Source organism: Dermacentor variabilis, chromosome 1, assembly GCF_050947875.1.
Source record: "Dermacentor variabilis isolate Ectoservices chromosome 1, ASM5094787v1, whole genome shotgun sequence".
Classification (NCBI taxonomy): Eukaryota; Metazoa; Arthropoda; class Arachnida; order Ixodida; family Ixodidae; genus Dermacentor; species Dermacentor variabilis.
The window spans coordinates 178,690,075-178,711,113 of record NC_134568.1 but is presented as its reverse complement, the minus strand read 5'-3'; the positions used below and the strand labels follow the sequence as shown (position 1 = coordinate 178,711,113).

At 46.4% G+C, this 21,039-nt stretch overlaps 1 protein-coding gene across 2 annotated transcripts in view; it reads right to left on the bottom strand.

Moving 5' to 3' along the window:
• Positions 1-21,039, bottom strand: part of LOC142588490 (uncharacterized) — a 369,238-nt gene extending 348,199 nt beyond the window's left edge. For both annotated transcript variants that reach the window (XM_075700303.1, XM_075700307.1), the window contains exons 1-2: positions 20,729-21,039; positions 13,930-13,975 (exon numbers count right to left, since the gene is read on the bottom strand). In XM_075700303.1, the coding sequence (XP_075556418.1) occupies positions 13,930-13,975; positions 20,729-20,785 (103 nt within the window). In that variant the 5' untranslated portion in view covers positions 20,786-21,039. The remainder of the gene's footprint in view (positions 1-13,929; positions 13,976-20,728) is intronic.

The following is a 21,039-nucleotide window of genomic DNA, read 5'->3' as shown; positions in this document are numbered from 1 at the left end:
CTCTAGTTGGCAGTGTTCTTGTGGCCATCCAGACGAAGATGTGTAGCATCTCCTCCTCGAGTGCACTAAATACTATCCAGAACCAAGGGTATTGTAAGCAAATTTGTTGCTTTTAGACAGAAGACTATTCACTCCAAAAAAGATACTTGGTCCATGGCCAACTGCGAGCCTTCAGAAAAGAGGACTTCTTGCTTTAAAGAAGTTTTTCGAGGGCACCAACATTTTGGGGAAATATTAAGTTTCAGTTGATCCTAATAAGCTAAATGAGTGATATAAATGTTGTTTTGGGTTAAAAATTAATTTATGTGGTGATCGTAATATTTACGGACTGCGTAATTCTGGTCTGTGCTTGCACTGTAATTACATGTGTTGTGTGTTTTGCCTATTCAAAATATTTGTCTTTAGATATGCGAATGTGTACTGAACTCATGCACCAAACTTTGCGATCCATGTACTGTTAGACTGTATAGTTTTTGCGTATATATTGTGTGTTTCTGACAATAAAGCATCAGTTGTTAGTAAGCGCTCGTCCGCGTCTCTTCCTGTGTCGTCTGTTTGGCGCTTTAGCACTTAAGTAACATGCACCATCTAGCCCAACAAATTCTGCTGGTAGAGTTTTTATTCCTCTCGTGTTCTACTGAGTGCCATATTTTGTGACATCACTCCCCCTTTTTGCGCATATTTGTTTCCTTTTCTAAGTCACAAGGAGTAGCCGGTGCCGCCACAAAGGCGCCAAGCTCTTCTAATATTCATTTCAATAATAAAAAAAAGAAGTAACGCGCCGCCTTGGCGGGTAAAAGCAGTTTTCTCTTGTTAATAGTTACCTGAAGAATCCGGCATTATATTTTGCGTTTGGTTAGTTATTTGTAAGGAACATTTGTGTAACTATTTAACGCACACATTTACGACTAGCATGTAAGCAGTAGGCTTTTGTGAGCATATGAAAACATTAGTTGGAGTCATTTGCATCGCCATATCGTTTACGTAGCTCTAATTTGCTCACTTAGTGAAAGAAACCTCGCGAAATCTGAAAACAGGCTTGTGGTCACCCACTTGGACGCCGCCGAATCGCTACTGTCAAACACACTGCGAACAGGCTAGTGGTGTTCTGTACGTAAACCTCCGGTTGCGTCGAAAAGATGCGGCGTTTAATCTCAGCGTTAACCACGGCACACGCAGCGGTTGCTGTCTCTGCCGCGTTAGGCTAATACCGACGGCGACGCCAGGGTCGCGACCACACCTCGAAGAAAGTAGGCACGGCACCATGTCTTCATTATGAGCCGGACTGGCCTTTACGCGGGCGTAATTGGTTCGTTCGCAGCATGTGCGAGAGCAGCGCTGCAAGCGGGACGTCACGTGGGAAACACAGAGCAAAACACGATATACTCGAGGCTCCTCCAGGCGGCTGACAACGTGCAGTTCGTTTCATAAATATAGAAACATCGTTTCAACTTGGTGCACGTACGCCGTATATATATGGTCTACTCCCCCCCCACTCCATCCATGGGTACTTGTGCAGCGGCAGATGCGCCTATCACACGCGCGACGACTGAACTCCATCATGGACGCCTTGCGCTGCCGCCGTCCTGCGCGCCAGCGGAGCTCCCGAAAGCATCGCGCCTGCAGCGGGAAGCTGAAGATGCTTGACGACTATATTTCACACCACGTGCATGCGTAAAATATAAACCGGGCGCAGACCTCCATTTTCCTGACGCTACACCAGTTCATGGAAAGTCCCTTCGGGCTGCATGCTGCATTTTCAACGACGCTGACAAGAGAGACCGCTTCGTGTGTACTTTGCATAAATTTCAATGTTTGAGAAAGCAAGTTTGCGGCCTTTTAGTAGGCGCGATGAAGAATTCCTGGACAGAGACGTGCGTTCTGGATTTTCATGCCGAAAACCGCTTTTGGTGCGTGCGTGCGCGCGATGGCAGCGTCCGGTTGGAACGATCGCATTTTTACTAGATGCGCGATTTCTCTTTTAGCGCCTCGAAACAAGCTTTGTGGACGGCAGCGAAGCATACAGTGGGCCACACTGAACGAATGGAGTGCGCAGACACGCCCGGCGTTCGTCGCTTGCAAAAGCCGCGCGTTTACACTTTACGCGCCATCGGCAACGAGAACTAAGACGATTATTCTGGTGATGAAATTTCACGTATGTTAAACTTCCTGTCCAAATAATAATAATAATAATAATAATAATAATAATAATAATAATAATAATAATAATAATAATAATAATAATAATAATAAGACAACGTAGCGGACAGAAAGGGGCGGAGCTGAAATTGCGCCCTTGAGTGAAAGAGGGAAAAGCAAAGCCAGTTAGCTTACATTTCATTGCTCCCACATTGATATCCTAGCGATAACCGCAATGCTAATGACATAAACGCAACCGATGAGAGCCTACCTTGGCGTATTTGAAATTTCTTCACAGTGTTTCTGTTGAGAGCGCTTAAGCAGATGTGTTTTATCTCATGATGATATAATTTTCTTCAGCTAGTACGCGCACTTACGCAAGACCGAACATTCGCCGTTGCCCGCTGATTATTGATGCGATTTTCGGAATCGCTACGAGCCGGTGATGATGGAACGTTAATATAGAGAAACCTCTTACGCTACATATGCAGCAAAGACGGTTCATAAACGGTACAAACGTTGCAACATCTCCCACTTCGCCCCTTGTGTCTAATGGAATATATCTTGACGCTGCGTTCACATAATCGGATTAGTTTTCACGCTAACTTAGGTGCGCTTGAATATCGCGGCAGCCTTAAGAGAAAAAAAAAAGAAGAAGTAAATCGTGTTTATTCCTGGTCCACAGGCGCCCTGGACTAAAGACTACAAAGAAAGGCTACATATCACAAGAATTGCTTGTAAGAAAGTGTACGTGAGGCGTACATTATCTCCGCAGGACTCTGACTAATCCCACGAAGCAACTACAATATAAAGAAAAAAGGTGGAGGGGGCTTTGTCTTTTCTTTGCGTACAGAGTCGACTTTTGTTCGATCGAGCGATGCAAGTTCAATCTTGCTGCTAGTCCTGCCAAGAACTCCGGCATGCGATGCAATGGTCAAGACCAAAAATGACGTTGGAAAGGATGCGAGGCTATAGCCAGCAGGAGAAAAACAATCAGGAGCTTGCTAAGGATCGCCAGATTGTTTCATTCTTTCCTTAGAACCATTCATCTGAACGTTAAAGAGACGCTAAAGGAAGAACAGTAAATCAGTTTAAAGTAATAAAATATTTTGCAAAACACTATTTTAGATAGTCCGCGGTAATTGGCTCATTAGAAGAGAAAATCAAGGTCAGAGTTACACTTCTCGAATTTCCTCCTCCTCCTCTTCCTCCTCTCCCGTGAGGAGTGGCTTTCTTGGTATTGCAGAAGAGGAATCGACTAGTACAGCGAATATTATTGTTATCTTCAGTGTCCCTTTAATATCATCGCAGCGCCTGCGCTACATGGTAATTACAGCTTTCCGCGCCACCGACGGATGTGGCCAGGTTCCAAGTGTTTTCGTTTCAGGAAATGTCCTACTAAAGTCCAGTCGGCTTACTGCGCTTTGTAAAGAGATGCGCTGGACGCCGCCGTATACGCACGTCGCGCAAGTTGAGTGTTTGGTAAACATCGCCAGACCTCACAAGTGTTGCACGCTGTTACGGCTGGCGTCTAGCACCTCGTGCAGAAAGGACGTTCACCCACCATGCCTCGTCGTAATGAAGCGTGACTTCTCCTGTTACGGTTGGCGTCTAGCACCTCGTGCAGAAAGGACTTTCCCTCACCATGCCTCGTCGAAATGAAGCGTGACTTCCTAATTCGCCATGGTTATCTCGAGTGTCTGCCCGTCTGGCGGAAGCCCCGCAGTGTTTACAGGCATCTTTTATGTCTGTGTGTGCGACTTTAGAGGGACCATTTTCTCGAACTGTCAAGCTCTACAGGGAAACTTCCGCGAACCAGCAACGCCCAAAAGAGAAGGAAAAGCATCTGCGATTCCCGTACCTGAGGCTTGGTATAACCGGAGGCGGGACGCCCTCCTCCTTGCAATAGATTCGGTATAACCAGAGGTTCGGTATAACCAGAGGATCGGTATAACCGGAGGAGGAGGGGCCCTCTTTCCGCGAATCAGACTCTGTGCCGTTCCCGTGACGTCGACGGAAGCAAGATCCCTCCCTATTTGAGGGGCTCCGAAATGTGCTTTTTAGAACACTTCATTCTTTTCTCTTCATCTTTCACCAACCTTTAAATAAACCGTGCAATCTTCGCAGTAGAAATCGTCTCGTCCTTGCCCGGTCGCCATGGTCTACCGGATGCCTGCAGCCCGCCGACAACGCCACGCTACCTAATAAGTAACGTCGGACGAGCTTCGATAGGCAGGCATCGCTACAACTTGGCAGCAGTACGATACGCTACCCTAGAGTACGCAACAACGCCCTGCTGGGCGCCTATATAGTATACTGTGTGCGCGCAGTGCTCAAACAGCGTTGTAGCATACGCCTCGCTCTTGTCTTCTTTCGTTGCTTGTGTAAGCCACTTACTTCATGAATCCAACCGAAAGACACATGATGCTAAGGAAATGTAGAATTAACAATGAATGAGGGTTTAATTTCCGATGCACCTCATAATTTTAGTACACAAAATGGGAAGTGAAAGGTGAAAAGGAATGACAACTTGGCCCCAGTGGGAGCCGAATGCACAACCTCAGCATGACGCGTGCGATGCCCTACGAATTTCCGATTGTCTTTCCTAAGAATATGTAGCTTATAACAAATTTAACCTTCATTCGTAATCAATTCTACTTTTTAATTAAGAGGAGATTACTTGGCCCTCCTCTCAAACTTCAACGGCTTCATCGTATCTCGGCTTCGTGTGGTCGACACTCTTCTTTGTTTATTAATTTCCATTATTCCTTTCGCTGCAGCCAATTTAGTGAAAGCGGCGAGAGCGAAAAGAAAGCGTTCCAACATGCACTCCCTGCTGTGATGACTCGTGATACGCATTCATTATCATCATCATCATCATCATTCCTATTATACTACTGTTGTTCCTAGTCACGAGAATAAACATATTATTATTATTATTATTATTATTATTATTATTATTATTATTATTATTATTATTATTGGTGTGCGAATAGCGATTTCTGAGACCGAATCGAATATCGAATAGTTTTCGAACAGTCCTTATCACAATATAAAACGATGTTCACATCCAAGTATTCTTAGTGTTATCAAGCTTCTGTCATTACATAGTAGGTTATGAAGCATTGTTTATTAAAAGCACAAATTAGGAGCAAACAAATAGTTCCGTCGCATGCTACAGGACTCTTCAGAGAGTGTGAATGATCGCTGTAAACCCTTTAAAGTATGGCTACCTAAGCGACGTAGCCTGCTCCATTAAGCAAGTTCTCATGTCTAATGTCTATACTATGCCCACAGGGCTGAAGATGTACCGTATTTTAGAGCGCAGCTCTTTGGCGTCCGTTCCTGGGTTTCGCGTCGTCGTCGTCGTCGGCGTCGGCCTCGTAACCAGCTCCGCCCCCCTTTCATCCCCCCAGCGCTAGCAGCGACCGACTGATACCGCTGGATGCCGCTGACGCCGCTAGAGAGTCAAGATAACGTGACTGCATAGAACACCGTCGCCGCCATGCAGAAAGAGGAGGAAAGGGTCCCCCCCCCCTGTTCTTGTGTGGCGGATAGCTGGGGTTGACTCACTATCGCCGTCAGCGGCATCAGTCAGTCGCTGCTATCTCTTCCCTCCTCCCTTTATCGTGTTGTCCGCTTGCTGCGCGCGCTTCTGCCCCCATCGTTTGCCGCTGGGTGTACACGCCGCCCCCCTCCGCTTCCGCTTACTGCTGGTTGCTCTCGACGGCGGCGATGAGCCTCCGCTTCGGCGGCGCGAACTGCAGGGTCTTCTCGGCGGCGGCGATGAGCTTCTGCTTCAGCCTCGCTTACTGCTGGTTGCTCTCGACGGCGGCGATGAGCGTCCGCTTCGGCGGCGCGAACGGCAGGGTCTTCTCGGCGGCGGCGCTTAGCCTCTGCTTCCCCCACGGCTGTGACAACCTCGCGAGGCACTTGTATAGATCTCGTCTTTGAGAATCAAGCATTGGTGTACCAAGTCGAACATATATCAGTCTATTTCTCCGACCACAAAGCTTCCTTCATGACTGTCAAGAACTGTTAGTGGAGTCTTTGTTAAAGGAATACGTGTGAAAAATAAAAAAAAATTATGTGATAGCGCATACATGTGTTGCTCGATTTCTTTGCCTCAATCTATCCAAAAGGTGAAACAGCTTATTTGCTGCGCTCAAATTTCGCATTAGGAAGTAACGTAATCGTCGGTAATTTTTTGCTCAAATTATGTTTATTTGGGTGCACTTGAGGTATGCAAATATTCGAAAAGTCTTCGAAAAATATGCACACTTATGAATAGTGACTATTGGATTCGGTATTTGAGAGATTCGAATGTTCGCACACCCGCAATTATTATTATTATTATTTAAATCTTGTGTCGTTTTGGGAGCTTCTTTGACTCTCCTACGTCTTTTTCCTGCGCGAGCCTGTAAGAGACCCTTCATCCCTGTGTTTATATCATCTCAGAACTTTGCTCATTGTGTTCTTTTGCATAGTGCAGCAAACCTTCCTTCTATCTGGTTGAGATCCTTTTCGCTATCATGCTCTTTGTCAACTTTGTACCCAGCTTTCCTCTTACCCCCGATTCACGTATTGATTAACGCTACTCTGCTGCGATAATCAAGGCAATGTGCCACCAGTCGAGTAAATTGTCCTTTCGTTAACAGCTTATACTTTCCCGATATTTAATACGAAACAGTCGTATGCTTTACGTACATAGTCACAACCATGCATACCATCACAATAAACACGCATGTCGCTTCAGAAAGCATGATATACGGAAAGCTAGATCCTGTTTTTTTTTCGTCTTTTTTCTTTTTTATTGAGAAGAAAATAGAGCTGTCGCCGTTTGCTGGCGACAGCTACCTCTCTTTGCTTGGTTTATAACATGGGGTAAAACATAAAAAATTATAAATTCTTGCATTAGGTAATACATAAAACATAAGAGCATGCAACGTCACTAAGAGTAATTTCTCTCTCGAAAAGTGCTCGTTGAAACATAGTCGACGGTCGTATGGGGCACACAAGGTGGTTCCAATTCCACCAATTAGGTACACTTTCACACGATGCAGTAGAAGCAATATTAGCCGCAAATGCCAGCGTCTTCAAAGAAGCGTTGAAGTGCTTTTAGTGCTTGGCGATGCAGTACTTTTGATGGCCATGGGCCTTGGCAAGTGAAAAATATATAAGTAAGTATATAAGTAACACCTTGGCAAGTGAAAAATATATATGTGAATCAAGACCCTATTTTTGAGCATTACATCAGGGCCCCTGTGAAAATTATCTTACCTAAGAGGATTTGCTTAGTACCCGCCGTGGTTGCTTGCTTATTGGCTATGACGTTGCACTACTAAGTACGAGGTCGCGGCATCAAATCCCGGCCGCTGCGACCGCCTTTTGATAGGGTCGAAATTCAATGACGCCCGTGTACCGTGCATTGGGTGCACGTTAAAGAACCTCAAATGAGCAAGATTGTTCAGGAGTACCCCCACTACTGCGTGCCTCATATTCAGATCGTGTTTTTGGCTCGTAAAACCCCATAATTTGATTAAATTTTAATTTTCTTAGTGACCGACCTTCGAGTACCAGATATTTGTGACAGCGATCGGTGTGATAACGGAACGATCGTCGCGGAGGTGGCCAATCGTTGACTGCACTTACGGAAGAGAACTTAATACGAGTCTAGCTATGTATTGCAACGGTGACAGGGACAAAACAGAAACAAAGCTACAGGAAAGATACATGTAGAAAAGAGAGAGAGTGTCTATTACACATAGAGTGACACAATATTGGGCGACGATCCACTAGTGCCATTCACTAACTTGTTCGAGTTTTTACATGAAACCGGTTATCTACATCGACTTTAAGGTAACACAGCTAATGCTGCGTTATTGGATCTTATATTGTCCTGGATCTTATACATCCTGGACATCGGATCTTATACTGTCCTGTGACTGGCGCAGCATGGTCTTTGTCGCTTTTGCGCCATAAAACCTGAGTTAACTAACTAACTAACTAACTAACTAACTAACTAACTAACTAACTAACTAACTAACTAACTAACTATTCTACGAATCAGAAAGACCATTCAGAACAATGAGACATTTTGAACACACAAAGTTCATCCTAGGAGGTTATTTTTCTTTATTTTAATACTACAAAAGCCTCTCAGCAAATTAATGAAGCACCTTTCTTCCAGCACATTTTCTTTCTTTTTTTTCATATTGTACGGCACTTAGTTTTCGAAGGTTGACCATAACAAATGCATTGCAGTTCCATTTATTAAGTGATGCTCATCGTTCTCGGATGATGAATACATAATAGATGGATGGGGGGGGGGGGGGCTCCAACCAGCCGCGCTGTGCTTGAGATAGCTTTTGAAACGTCAGACGCAAGTCGCCCAGTCATCGGAGATTTGCAGCTCACCGCGACAGCTGATACGCGCACGGCAGTCGTTTGCGCCCCCGCCGCGCACGCTGCGAAGGGCGGTAGCGTTCAAAAGGAGCGCAGGAGCGCATCTCGGGACAGAGGCCAGCTGGCCCTCACGCGTCTCCAGGGTCGCTCACACCGCTGCGGTGGCGTCGGACGCGCGTCCCGATAACGAGCAGCCCCCGGGAAATCGGCCCGCCGCCGGCAGCGCACGCGGGGATCACACACCACTGAACACGTCGGGGTGTCCCACTCCATCCCCAAGCCCCTGTTCGTCCTTGCTGCCTGCGAAAAACAAACACCCCAGCAGACGGCGCTTCTTCTGATAGCACGTTTCAATCTGTGACACAGCTGATAGCATCCCTGGTTTTTGTTCGGTGATGCGTACACATCTTCCGCATGGGTACTACGTTGAGAGAAGAGGGACGTATACCGCGCACTATACGGGCGCGCATAGGTGGCGTCAGTTGTGCCCCGCGTAGATTACGCATGCAGTAAGTAATAACATCGCAGATGCGGCGGAACAGATTTCAGTTTGAAGGAATGGACTTCGTGTCCCGTCAAGAACCACCGTTTGAGTGAACCGTCAGAACAGTTGCTGCTATTGCACTTCCGGACTATCCGCTCCATTTCAAGTTAAGTGCTTTCGATAAGGCGCCCAGCGACAAGGTAATGCGAGCAGGCCATGGGCCACGCTCAGAAGCCGTCTTTCATGCTTAACGAAAACTGGTGACATTCCTCCCTATATCTTGACCGTTAAAATGGACGACGCTTCGTTTTCAGTTGCCAGTGAAGACATCTCAAATGACTGAAAGTTAGTTATGCTTCATCGGATCAACGGCGCCTTGTATTGCGCAGAAAAAAGAGCACTGGTTATTCAAATGATCCGTGACTTCTCTTCTAGGTGAACTTCATTGTCGAAATGTTCTAACCGCGCATATTTAGAATGAGCGACAAACTTTTGTTTCATTTTTTCTGTCTTTACACTTCGCGCGGCGCGTACGCGTTGTTGCGCAAGCTATGACGACAGTTTTCTATTCATTTATAGCTCGTATTCATTCGACGTTAGCATTTCCTCATTGAAAGCTGTGTCCGGCCAACGCCTCCTAGTTAGCAGGCCTGTGCACTCTGCTTTATGATGTCATGATACTTGGACCAAAATTTCCACTGTGAAGCCCAGCGTGTTCAAAGCAGTCAACATCACCGCGGCTCACTCGGGAGCATCCCTATTAGGTTCTATGGCAGTCGGGAAAGCAAACATGACGTCAGGGATCGAAGTGCACACGGCTTCTTCTGTCTAGGAGGTGTTGGTTCGGCTTAACAGCTCACGTCTTACGCCGCCACATCATCATTCCTTTAATCATTCACCATAAATCACGGCCCCGGAACGCACCGGTCATCGACTACAAGTTGGCCGCCCACGTACTACGCGGACCAGTAAGCTTTCAAGCACAGTTCCTCCCCCGTGCAGCAAAAGCCTGGAACGACCATCCCCACGAAAACGCCGCCACCACACACCCAATCACATTTTGAGAAACTGCCGCCAATATTTAGGATCACTTGTATGCATACGTTTACCGTCATTTACATCACCTGCATTTATTGTAAAATAACAACAACTCTTTATGTAACAGCCCGTAATGGCGTGCTTAAGGTAATAAAGTGAAATGAAGTGAAGTTGTGTCTAACTGAGATGAACACCTATGACATTCTGCAGATCGTGATGAGCTCCTTCCGCAAGTAAAAGAGCCCGGCGTGCCTTATGGAAAGTTTTCTGTTTCTGCCAGCTTTATGTTTTTTTTTGTGTGTGTGGGGGGGGGGGCACAAGATATTGCGACATGTAGTAGCGTAGCCTGGATAGTCTACACGCAGGCAGACCTGAATGTTTCGCCTGTGTATATCCTTGCTACTCCAGTCTGTCATCTTCACGGGCAAACTTGTCGCAGAAGTGCCGGTAGTGACTCCTGTTCTAAGCTGCAAGGTACCACAGTTGGGTTTCGCGAGGCGTTCGTCAGATGAGGAGAGAAGCAATAAACGCCGGCAAGAACGACGCCGAGAGACAAGACTCCGGAAGAGGGCTCCGATCGCTCCGCTCCAATGACCGAGCCGTCGTCACAGAATCTCAGGCTCCATTTGGGAACTAATCCATCGGCGTAAACGGGTCGCTGCATCGGCGGCCCTGCCGCAAAGCGGAAAGGGCGCTCGTCGCGACGAGCGGCGGCGCTAAGCGATCGGCCCTGGCGCCGCGTGCTGGGATACGGCGCCAGCTAAGCCGTCAGGGAGCGCCCCTCGACGAGAGCCAGGGCCGAAGCCGCGCCGCCGAGCGGAAAAGCCAACACGATCCCCGTCCCCCGAGGCGGCCTGCGCTCGGGATCCGCTAAAGGAGGAGTTGTTGACACGACTTCTTATGGACGCTAAGCTATGGGCTAACAGCTGCGATTGAAAAGGCTCCGACTGTTCAATGGCACTACGCTGAGGGCGTACGGTTAAAAAAGATCGCACCAAGAGTGCGCGCCGCCGCCTGCTACTGTGAATAGTCAGAGGCGCTTCCAGTGGCGCCTGTCAGTGCTACGAGCACGTGGGCTCTTTATTATTTTTTTTTTGGGTGCGCCATCAAATTCTGGGAACTGCAGGGCAAGCGCTCACTCTTGAGGCCACGATAGTGTTGCAAAGGCCACGTACACACTTGGCGCTTACAACGGCTGACTGAAAACAGGACGCCACAATGTACCGGTAACAGCTATTGGGCGCATTTGTCTATGGAATGGTGTCCGAATAGCGCAGCAAAACACGGACACAAGAAGAAACGAACGGACGAAGACTTAGAAGAGTGATGGTTTAGGCTAGTTGGTTTTCCATGAGGCTGCGTGGTGCAGCGCTAAAGTCGGACAAGCGACACAGAAAAAACGAGGACAAGCGTTTGTCCTCGTTTTTTCTGTGTCCCTTGTCCAGCTTCGCGCTGCACCACACAGCCTCATGGTCGAAGACAAGTGCTATTGTCCAGTTGGACACTAGCGTATTTAAACTTTTGTATTCTGGAAGTTATTTTTGTTAAATAAATAATATTTAGAAGATGTTGGCACTTTTAGGCGGCACCGGCTACTCCTTTTCTCATAGAACAAGCATATACTAAACCAGAACCGAGGGGCCCGATTTTTATTAGTCATATCATAAGAAGCCAACAAAAACTAACACCAAGGACAACATAGGAGAAATTACTTGTGCTTAATAAATGAAATAATTAAACGATAAATTAATGCAAAAAAAGTGGATGAAAAAACAACTAGCCGCAGGTGGGGACCGAATCCACAACCTTCGCATTGCGCGAAGGTTGTGGTTCGAAGGTTCGTTTATTACATAACGAGGGTCTCGAATCCGGCTGCATTGATACATTCAGGTAGCATATGTGGGTTTATTGACCAGTTGCCTTCACCCAAAAAGACCACGTTCTCGTGACGCCTGCGGCAAAAAGGACGTTCCACGTCCGCCGCCAAGGTCTGTGAGTGGTGGCGCTGCATAACACTCCCAGGGTTCTACTAGGACACATAAATACCCAAGAAAAGTGGATCGTTTATTTATTTCATTTATTAAGCACAAATAATTTCCCCTATGTTGTCCTTGGTGTCAGTGTTTGTTGGCTTCTTATGCATATAGTAAATATGACATAACAAGCGGGCACTGAATAAAAGAAAGGTAGCAATAACGAAAAATTCAGAGAGTCAGGTGACTTAAACAATTCACCACACAAATTAACAAACTGTATCACAAGGTAAGTTCACAAGGTCGAAAATTACGGCGGCATGCAACGGAAGCTTAAGAATGACGCTAAAACTGACCCTCATCACATAAGAGTTGGCAGAATCAGGTGGTAAACGCGCTGAAAGTGCTGGAAAACGTTACACGGCCACGCCAGAAGTTTTATTATAGGCACATACACCCATGCTCTCCGGCAGGTGCGAGTATCCAGCGTCTCAGCGATCGGCGGCAGCCATCTTTTATTCCTTTCGGAACGGGGCATCCTGCGGCTATTCCGAAGAAAATTCAGTTTTGTTCGGCATATTAATGCATCTTTATCACGTACACGTCAATTTGACGCGGTGAGTTTGTGAGGTTTTGTGACGTGGCGTGACAGGCAGGTGAAGTGGGTGCAGCCCGAAAACTATTTACCAATAGCCGAGGGCTAATGGTGAAAAGGGGCCGAATCAGAAATGGCTGTTTTTCTTTTTTCTGTCAAATCATGCATAATCAGCGTGTACACATCATACCAGATGGGGAGCTATCGCGGTTTTCGTGACGTCACGTGACAGAAAGGTGAAGTGGGGGTGGTCGAAAAAAGTTTTTGACCAATCGTGGAGGGCTGATAGCAGAATTGGAATAGAAAAGTTTGGAATAGTTTTACGTTATAGCGCCCCAGTACAGGCAACTGACATGTTTCGTTGAGGCAGTTCAGACAACTGGCAAGGCTTCGTTGCAAGAGGGTTTAGCTTTGTTGAGAAGAAAATATAGCTTTCAGTATGCAACCGGGCTTTCAGGATGCCCTGTTTGACTGACACACGGGAAATTTCCCACTTCTGCTGCCACTCACCGCAGAATGTGCCACGCGTACAGCCTCCATAACAATAACTAACCGAGTCCTGTTTCCAAAACGAGGGTATATTCGACTATTTTAAACAGACATACAACAATACAGCTGCGTCGCGTGGCACATGCTGCAGTCAAAGCACCAAACACATCAGTGACAGATCCTGTCTATAGTTGCTGGCTCAGAAAAAATAAAGGACGCAAAAAACACGACCAGCCATGTAGAAGGCTTTCCACGACTTCTGTTCTTTTATCCGAGCAATAACAGCAACAGTCTACAGCAATGCGATTATTTTTAATGTTTAACCAGCTCTGTCTGGGCAGCTGGAATGGAGGTATCAAGATGCTGGCTACGCATAGGTTAAATATGCAGAAGCTAACAAAGCGCAGGGATGCAGTAGGGGGACTTCCCGTCGCACATTCGACACAAACATCAGATATTCTAGGTGAGTTTCATTCCCTAGCTCGCTTGTTACAGAGTGTTGCACGGCGTGAATCTGCCAAAGGTCTGTCAAGTGCTTAAGCCGAAATACCTCTCACATATCTTCTGTCTCCCTTCTTTTCTTCCGTTTTCTTGCTGATTCAAAATTTTCTGGCACAGTCACGTTTTGTTTCCTGCTGCTGACGAAAGTCAAGGTCGTGTGGATAAAACATCTCGACTTGCTAAACTCAGAAGGTGTTCCGTAGTCATGCGAGAGAGAAAAAAAGAAGCGTTTTCTTTTTCTCGCTCTCGCAAGGCAATGAGCGTGCGTGAAACAAAAAACAAAAATTAGTAGCAGCAAACATCACCTGCCACAGGCGAAAGCTTGGAGACGACGCACCAGCGGCTCTTCCACTGAAATAGAAATTGATAGAAATTGTTAGTCCCACGCGAAACAGAAGCAGTGACTGCACAGAAAGGTGTAAGTGCGCTTGTCATTTTTGTGAAAGCTAAATATCTACGCAGGCGTCTAAACAGGCTCATGTCGTTTATAAAGTAATTATGCAAGCTAATAGGGCTGAGAAGTCTTCGGCGTATATATACTGGACGCTGTGTGACAAATTACCGGAAGCCGTCAAAGCATAAAATCCATGAGTCCGAATCTCTTTTGACAAACAGCGGGATTATGGGACGCGTATTTTGGAAAACTTATACGCATATCAAAGATCGTCGCTTGTTCTAAGAAAGGTTCATCTGTGTCGGACCTTTCATTCAGGGCGCTTAGGCTGCTAGTTAAAATTATTCTTCGGCACCATGTCTGCGCCCAAAAATATTTTAAGAAATAAAACTTGCAAAATAATTTTGCTGTCAGTTTAGATGCGCGACATCAGGGTTTGGGTTGAAGCGCGCTGTCACTTCAGCCCTCTCTATTTGTTTACATCTACTCCATTAGAAGAAAGCTCCTTGTAGCCACTAACTACAATTACGAACTGCTTGTCATGTATGTTATTTAACTGTTAGTAACTGCAGTTAGTATGGTAGTGTTAGTAACATTTACGAAGTAGAAAAGGCCAAAACTATTAGTAATGAAGCTCGAATACTAACTCAAAAACGCCGCAACCATTACTAACACCACTGTATTATCATGATCAGCATTCGGCCTATAAGCGTTGTTTGAATGATCATTATTAGGCCACTTCTGTTCTAAAGAGGACATCCAATTATGATAAACGAGAACTAAGTTTTCGCGTGACGACCATTACATCATCAATTCGTAGCACGTCATGGTCATATTAAGAAGGTTAAACTGCAGGTCATTAGACCAGCCAGATGCATCGCACGACAAACTGACCCCTGCACAAAATGTGTTTTGCGTATCTACTACTTCATGCATATCTATAGTCGCACTTTTAGGTGCATAGTTCTTATCGGTGAACGCCTATCTGTTCGAAAAAATACACAACAATGTCCGCCTAAATTTCTGTAACCTACTGTCTGCCTATATGTACGCCACTAGGTAACACAAAAACGGTTAATTAAACGTTATGAAATACATTACAGTTTATCTAAATGTTGCTCTAAGATAACCATCAGAGAGAGCATGAAACGCGGTAGTCGCATTCACTTACATAATCTCGATGCATCCGTGTTACTTTGCTTTATAACTAGCCAGTAGAAAGGTGGGAACGGTCTGTGGGAGCTGTTAGCCGTTGTAGCTAAGTTTCTGCTGGCAGTTACGAACTTTTACCAGCTTACTATATGTGTGTGGTGTGTGTCTGTGTGTGTGTGTGTGTGTGTGTGTGTGTGTGTGTGTGTGTGTGTGTGCGTGTGTGTGTGCGTGTGTGTGTGCGTGCGTGTGTGTGTGTGTGTGTGTGTGTTTGTGTGTGTGTGTGTGTGTGTGTGTGGTGTGTGTGTGTGTGTGTGTGTGTGTGTGTGCGCGCGCGTGTGTGTGCGTGTGTGTGTGCGTGTGTGTGTGCGTGTGTGCGTGCGTGTGTGTGTGTGTGTGTGTGTGTGTGTGTGTGTGTGTGTGTGTGTGTGTGTGTGTGTGTGTGTGTGTGTGTGTGTGTGTGTGTGTGTGTGTGTGTGTGTGTGTGTGTGTGTTTGTGTGTGTGTGTGGTAGGCATCGTAAATATGCAAGTGACATACTGAATCCACGGAACCCAAGCGCCTGCGATTTCTTTCTCGTTCCGCGTCAGGTTTAAAGGAGCGTTTTCACAGGACCGTTGGTGCGCAATCTCTCTGGTCCGAAAGTGCGGAATAAATTTGTATGCAGAAAACTTCCCTCCGGGGCCCAGCGGTTAGCGATGGCACATCTGCTTTTCCTTGATGGTCGCAATGCGAGCACAGAGAAGCTGCATCCCATGCGCCGAGGGAAGCGGGCAGACTTTGATGGACGAGCCGCCGTCTTCGGCGATTCTCACCAGGGGAGAACGTGCGGAGCGCGAGGCCGCCGCCACGAGTAACAAACTCGCAGCAAAGGATGCGGCAAACCGTCATATTCAATTATGGGCGTATGCAGATGGCGCGCTGCAGAGGTTGCCTCTCCGCTATCATCGGCAGCGCCCATGGGACAGCAAAACCGACGCGAAGAGAGTGGCAGTCCGTCCAGCCGATGCAGCACCGCGGCATACCCGCCGCTGCACGGCTAGGCTACGCGCTTGTTTCCTCGGAGACATATTAAAGAAAAAGAAAGAGCGAAAATTGCCTCCCAGTAGATAGCTCAGGAGCGGTGGAGACCTTTGCTTTACCTTCTCTTACTCGAGTCGGCTGGACGAGACAGAGCTCTTCTTCTGTAAGATAGTAGTGCTTCTACGCAAATGTTCCATTTTATGGCTGCAAATTCGACTTCCGCCAATACCTTATAGTATAATAAATATATGTCTCGTAAGTGCTGTTTTCTGGATTTGAAATGCCAATGGCGCTATAAATTCGCGTTTAGACAGGCTGAGGTCGATACTAGCGCGCTCTCTTTTAAAGAAAATTGAAAAGAAAAGGTAGGAGCACGAAGGACCCGTGTCTGTGGTAATAACAATACGACGCGGTTCTGATAAAGGGAAATACGTGTGAGCGACCGGCTTTAAAAGCAGTAATAACTGATTTGTTTTAAATATTAGAAGCAGGCTTGGAGTCCCATAGAGAAATTGATAATATTGCTATATGCGAGAGGACGCCGCTAAATTGTTTCAGGCACGAAAGTAAATTATTACTGACCCCTGATTGCGTACAAATGCCAGTGTTTATTAATATCTGCTTGAGAACTCAGTTCTTTGGCATGCGAGGTTTTACTCTAACTAACTAACTAACTAATTAACTAACTAACTCAGCAGTAAGCAGCTCCATTTCTTCTGAATCGAAGAATCATATTAAAGCTGTGTCGGATGTGGAGCACTCATAACGCGATATTTATGCAGATAGAACTGTGAACGCTACGATAAAGAAAGTTTAAAATGAGCAAGAGCCGATTGCTGCTAATGCGCAGCGTTGAAACTGTCGCAGAAAAAAAGTCAGAGTAACGAAAACAAGAAAAAATATGAAGTGTGATGGAGTACATGTGGATAAGTTTGCTAAAAGCGATGTTGGCTATGATGAGAAATGGAGACGACAAGTGTTAGGGGACCTACACTTTCGCAATAGGGTGCTGCCAACACAGTTACTGCCATCCTACGATCGTAATTTCGCACAAAGCCAAAAATTGCGGGGACAAGCCGACATAAAACTCATGCAATAGTTTTAACGGCTCCTCTGATTCTCTTTGGATTGTCAATCACATTTTACTAGGGATGCCTGAAAGTTATAGACTTTCAAATAATGAATCGAATACGATCATATTTGATTCCGTGCTCCAATCTAATAGTCACTGTCTGCAACTTCAAATATTTTTCGAACTGGTTTTACATACTGGGCAACAAGCGCATGTTATCAAACATGTAATTCAAGCACAACAGTGCGATATCTGGCAAATAGTGGATATGAAGCACTGAAAGTTACATCGAGTATACTTTGAGTCATTGAGGGAGCCAAATATTTGCGGCTAAACCGTGGCTTTCTCCACACTGAAATTTTGCTTGTAAGTGGTACTTGGCAACAAGCTTTCAGTGGTACTATTTATGGAGGCTGCAGGTGTATGTTCTCTCCAGGAAAAAAAAATAATGACAACATTAATTGGTATAACAGTGGCGTCATATCAGTCCAGACCATTTAATAAAAAAAAAGTGTTTTCATTGTACCGCCGTCGCTACAGAAGACACGTACTTCATACCCAACCACGACGGTACAGACATAGTTGCCAAGTTTATTACAAGACTGCCCCGTTAAAATTAATTCTGATGATGCTCCGCACGTTTTGGTCACTCGTGGAATTCTCGCATGCTCCGAATATTCATCAGATAGCCACCACACTGCTTAGGTGTTCCTAATTAAGCATTTGTTCTTTTAAAAACCGTGTTCAGAGTTGTGCAACGCAATGACGAGAACTTCCTAACCAAATGCGGGAAAAAGGGGCACAGACAACCGGCGCTCCAAGCGGCCATAAACTAAGATAAGGGCACTTCATATGAGAGAGCTTCTCCTTTCGCAAACATGTCACGTGCCTAGGGACGCATGCGCGGCATACCGCCCCTTTCTATTTTATTTCGTTCAAGAATCTGTTCCATATTGCATACGAAGGTTGAAGTATGGAAGTGTTTAAGCTGTCGACATTCCGATGCATTTATAGCGCAGAGAAAAATTATTTGCGAAGAGACTACCCTATGAATTACTAGAATGTTTGAGCGATTTTACAGGATTAAAAGATGGCGCTTTCTGATCTCAGCAGTAGAGAATTTCTCAACGATTGAAAACTTGTGCAAAGGTCGCCCTTTGTACATTTACGAAAACACAGGAAAAAAATTAACGTTGCCGGCCCAACCGTGAGCCGCTGTCTTCGTTCGCGCCGTGGAGGAACTGTTTGACGACCCGAGACCGCTGTGACACGAGTTCGCTGGTTCGATTCCGGCGCGAGGCGTATCGTTGTTCTTTGCGCCGCGGGTCGGCTCACTCGGCTCAGCTCGCCGACTGTTAACGCAGGGTGACATACGTAAGCGCTTATTACCTCACTGTGGAGATTTGCAATATGAAAGGTCATGAAGCGCCACGCGGTGACCTTTCATATGGCGTGGCGGAGCTGGCAGACTTCCCCCTAATGTCCACAATTCCAGAGTATGCGTTGTAAATACTAAGATGCGAATATCTTCGTGTTAATTGTGAAGCAGCCGTTCATTTTTAGAGGATTATGCGACTTGGTTTCTATATTTACTTTTCGCACAGAAAAAGAGAGAAAGAGAGACAGAAGAAAGGGGAAAGGCAGGGAAGTTAACCAGAAGGGAAAATACGGTCTGCTATCCTACGCTGGGGAGGCTTTTCGCACAATCCTGCATCTTACCGCTTAGGCAGGGTTAACTGCGTAAGCTAACTTTAGAGATGTCTGGGCAGGGTGGACGCCCAGTGTTCCAACTCGACTAAATAATGACGAGAACAAAAAGCAAATGCAGGATGCCAACGAGAGGGCGTGTTCAATTCGGCAGTAATGGGGGAAGTGATAGGAGAAAAAGAAATAGATAAGCAAATAGTGTGATGTGCGAGGGGGGGGGGAAAGCGTTGTAACCATCAAACGATGTTGTCACAGCGAGTTGTCAAAATATGCTAATTGAAGATGTCACTCCCCGCAGAATGGAGGTCGCACTCTTTGTGAAACATATCGGAAGTCCATGCACGACAGCGTGAATCGGCCGCGTGGGTTATCACAAATGTATTCTTTAAAACGTGCTCACCGTGTTTTCATTTTTTTTTTGTCGTCACACTTTATTACACGGCTGTGCGCTTCACATAAGCAACATTTCACAGGCGCTATACGAAATAGGGCACTGCGTACACAGCCATTTCCACCGACGACCTCACAAATGATTCCTGAGATTTCGAGAGTTTGCGCCTGCCTTTTTTTTTTTTTTTACTGAAGTATCCTTGCGTATGCTTGCGTGCGTAATAGCTACATTACTAAGAAATTTTAGTAATATTAGTATCAAATTTTATGATGCTGCAACTTTAGACCAAGAGAAAATCGTGAGTACCCTAAATGGCGCTGATGAGGGCTGACAAATTGTCATTTTTGTCCGGAAACTCCCAGCCACGTGACACTGACTCTTCATCGCGGCCTCAAACGGAATGACAGAAGCAGTCGGCGTTTTCAGTTCGCGTTATAAACGGCCGATTTGCGTAGGCTCAAGAGTCGAGTACGCGGTCTAAGGCTTGTCGTGCGACTACGGAAGCGCCTGCTGTGCGTATGATATCGCGAATTGACGCATTTTCTATAGCATGCGACACGAAGAAAGGAGGCTGATAACAGATTTTGCGGTCATTTGCTGCAGAGAGAATACGACGAAGTCATGCAGCGTTCTTCACGCGCGAATTGCATCAATGCGGAAGGAACCGCGGATAAATGATCACGTGACAGCTCGAGAAAGCTGTAATGGTGTTTATCGACAAGATTCCAGCTTTACTTGCATGCCCTGCACCGGCACAACATTGGCTCAAAGTTACTACGAGCTATTTCAGCTCGAGGAGGCTAACTAAATAATAATAATAATAATAATAATAATAATAATAATAACGAGAGAAGGCTGCGTTTAGTGTCTGCTGCGCATATCTTCTTTGCTCTCAGATGATGATGATAATGATGTTACAAGGTATAAGGTACACGTAGACATGCCCACGCAGGAAAAAAAAAACGCCTGTCTCTCTCTCTCTCTCTCTGACTGACTGACCATCGTCAGTATCATCTCACTATGATTAATCAAGGACATTAGTCTCAATGTCCCTGGGGCGAATTCACAATTCCGTGGAAGAAAAGTGACCATAAATAAAAGAAACACTGATTTTACGGTTACAGAGCGTGCGTCGTTTTCTGCTCCGCAAGCCAGCCGACTTAGCACGAAAGTTTACCTCTGATGCCAAGCATGAAAGGGAAAGGGCGTCTTGGTTTTTAGTGAACATGTGTGCTACAGTAACTGGCAAAAAAACTGGTCCTCCCTATCAGGATCCCGCAGGTATACCGATACGCCGCTCTCCTATTGCGCGGTCACTCGCCGAGCTTGCGGTCAAGACAGAGCGAGAAGTAAGGTTGTGGCAGCTTACCTTTCGGCCGTCGCGGTACTTGAGCGATCCTTCGATCACCGTCCTCGGGTCGCACATGGTCGTAGCTGAGACACACAAATCCGTTCAGTGCCACGCAGTAATGCGGAGCCGCGGTGGGTCGTCGTCGTCCCTCGTGGGCCGCGCTTTGCGGGCGTCGCCGTGCATCACGCGCACATGCCGTCGAAGACACGCGTCACGGGGCAGCCAGCGACTGCGCGCGGCCGCCGGAAGAAGAGCGGGTCGGCGTCGCTCGAGAACCGTGGCGGCGTTGTCCCGGCTCCCCGCTACGGGCCGACGCACCGCGTTCAATC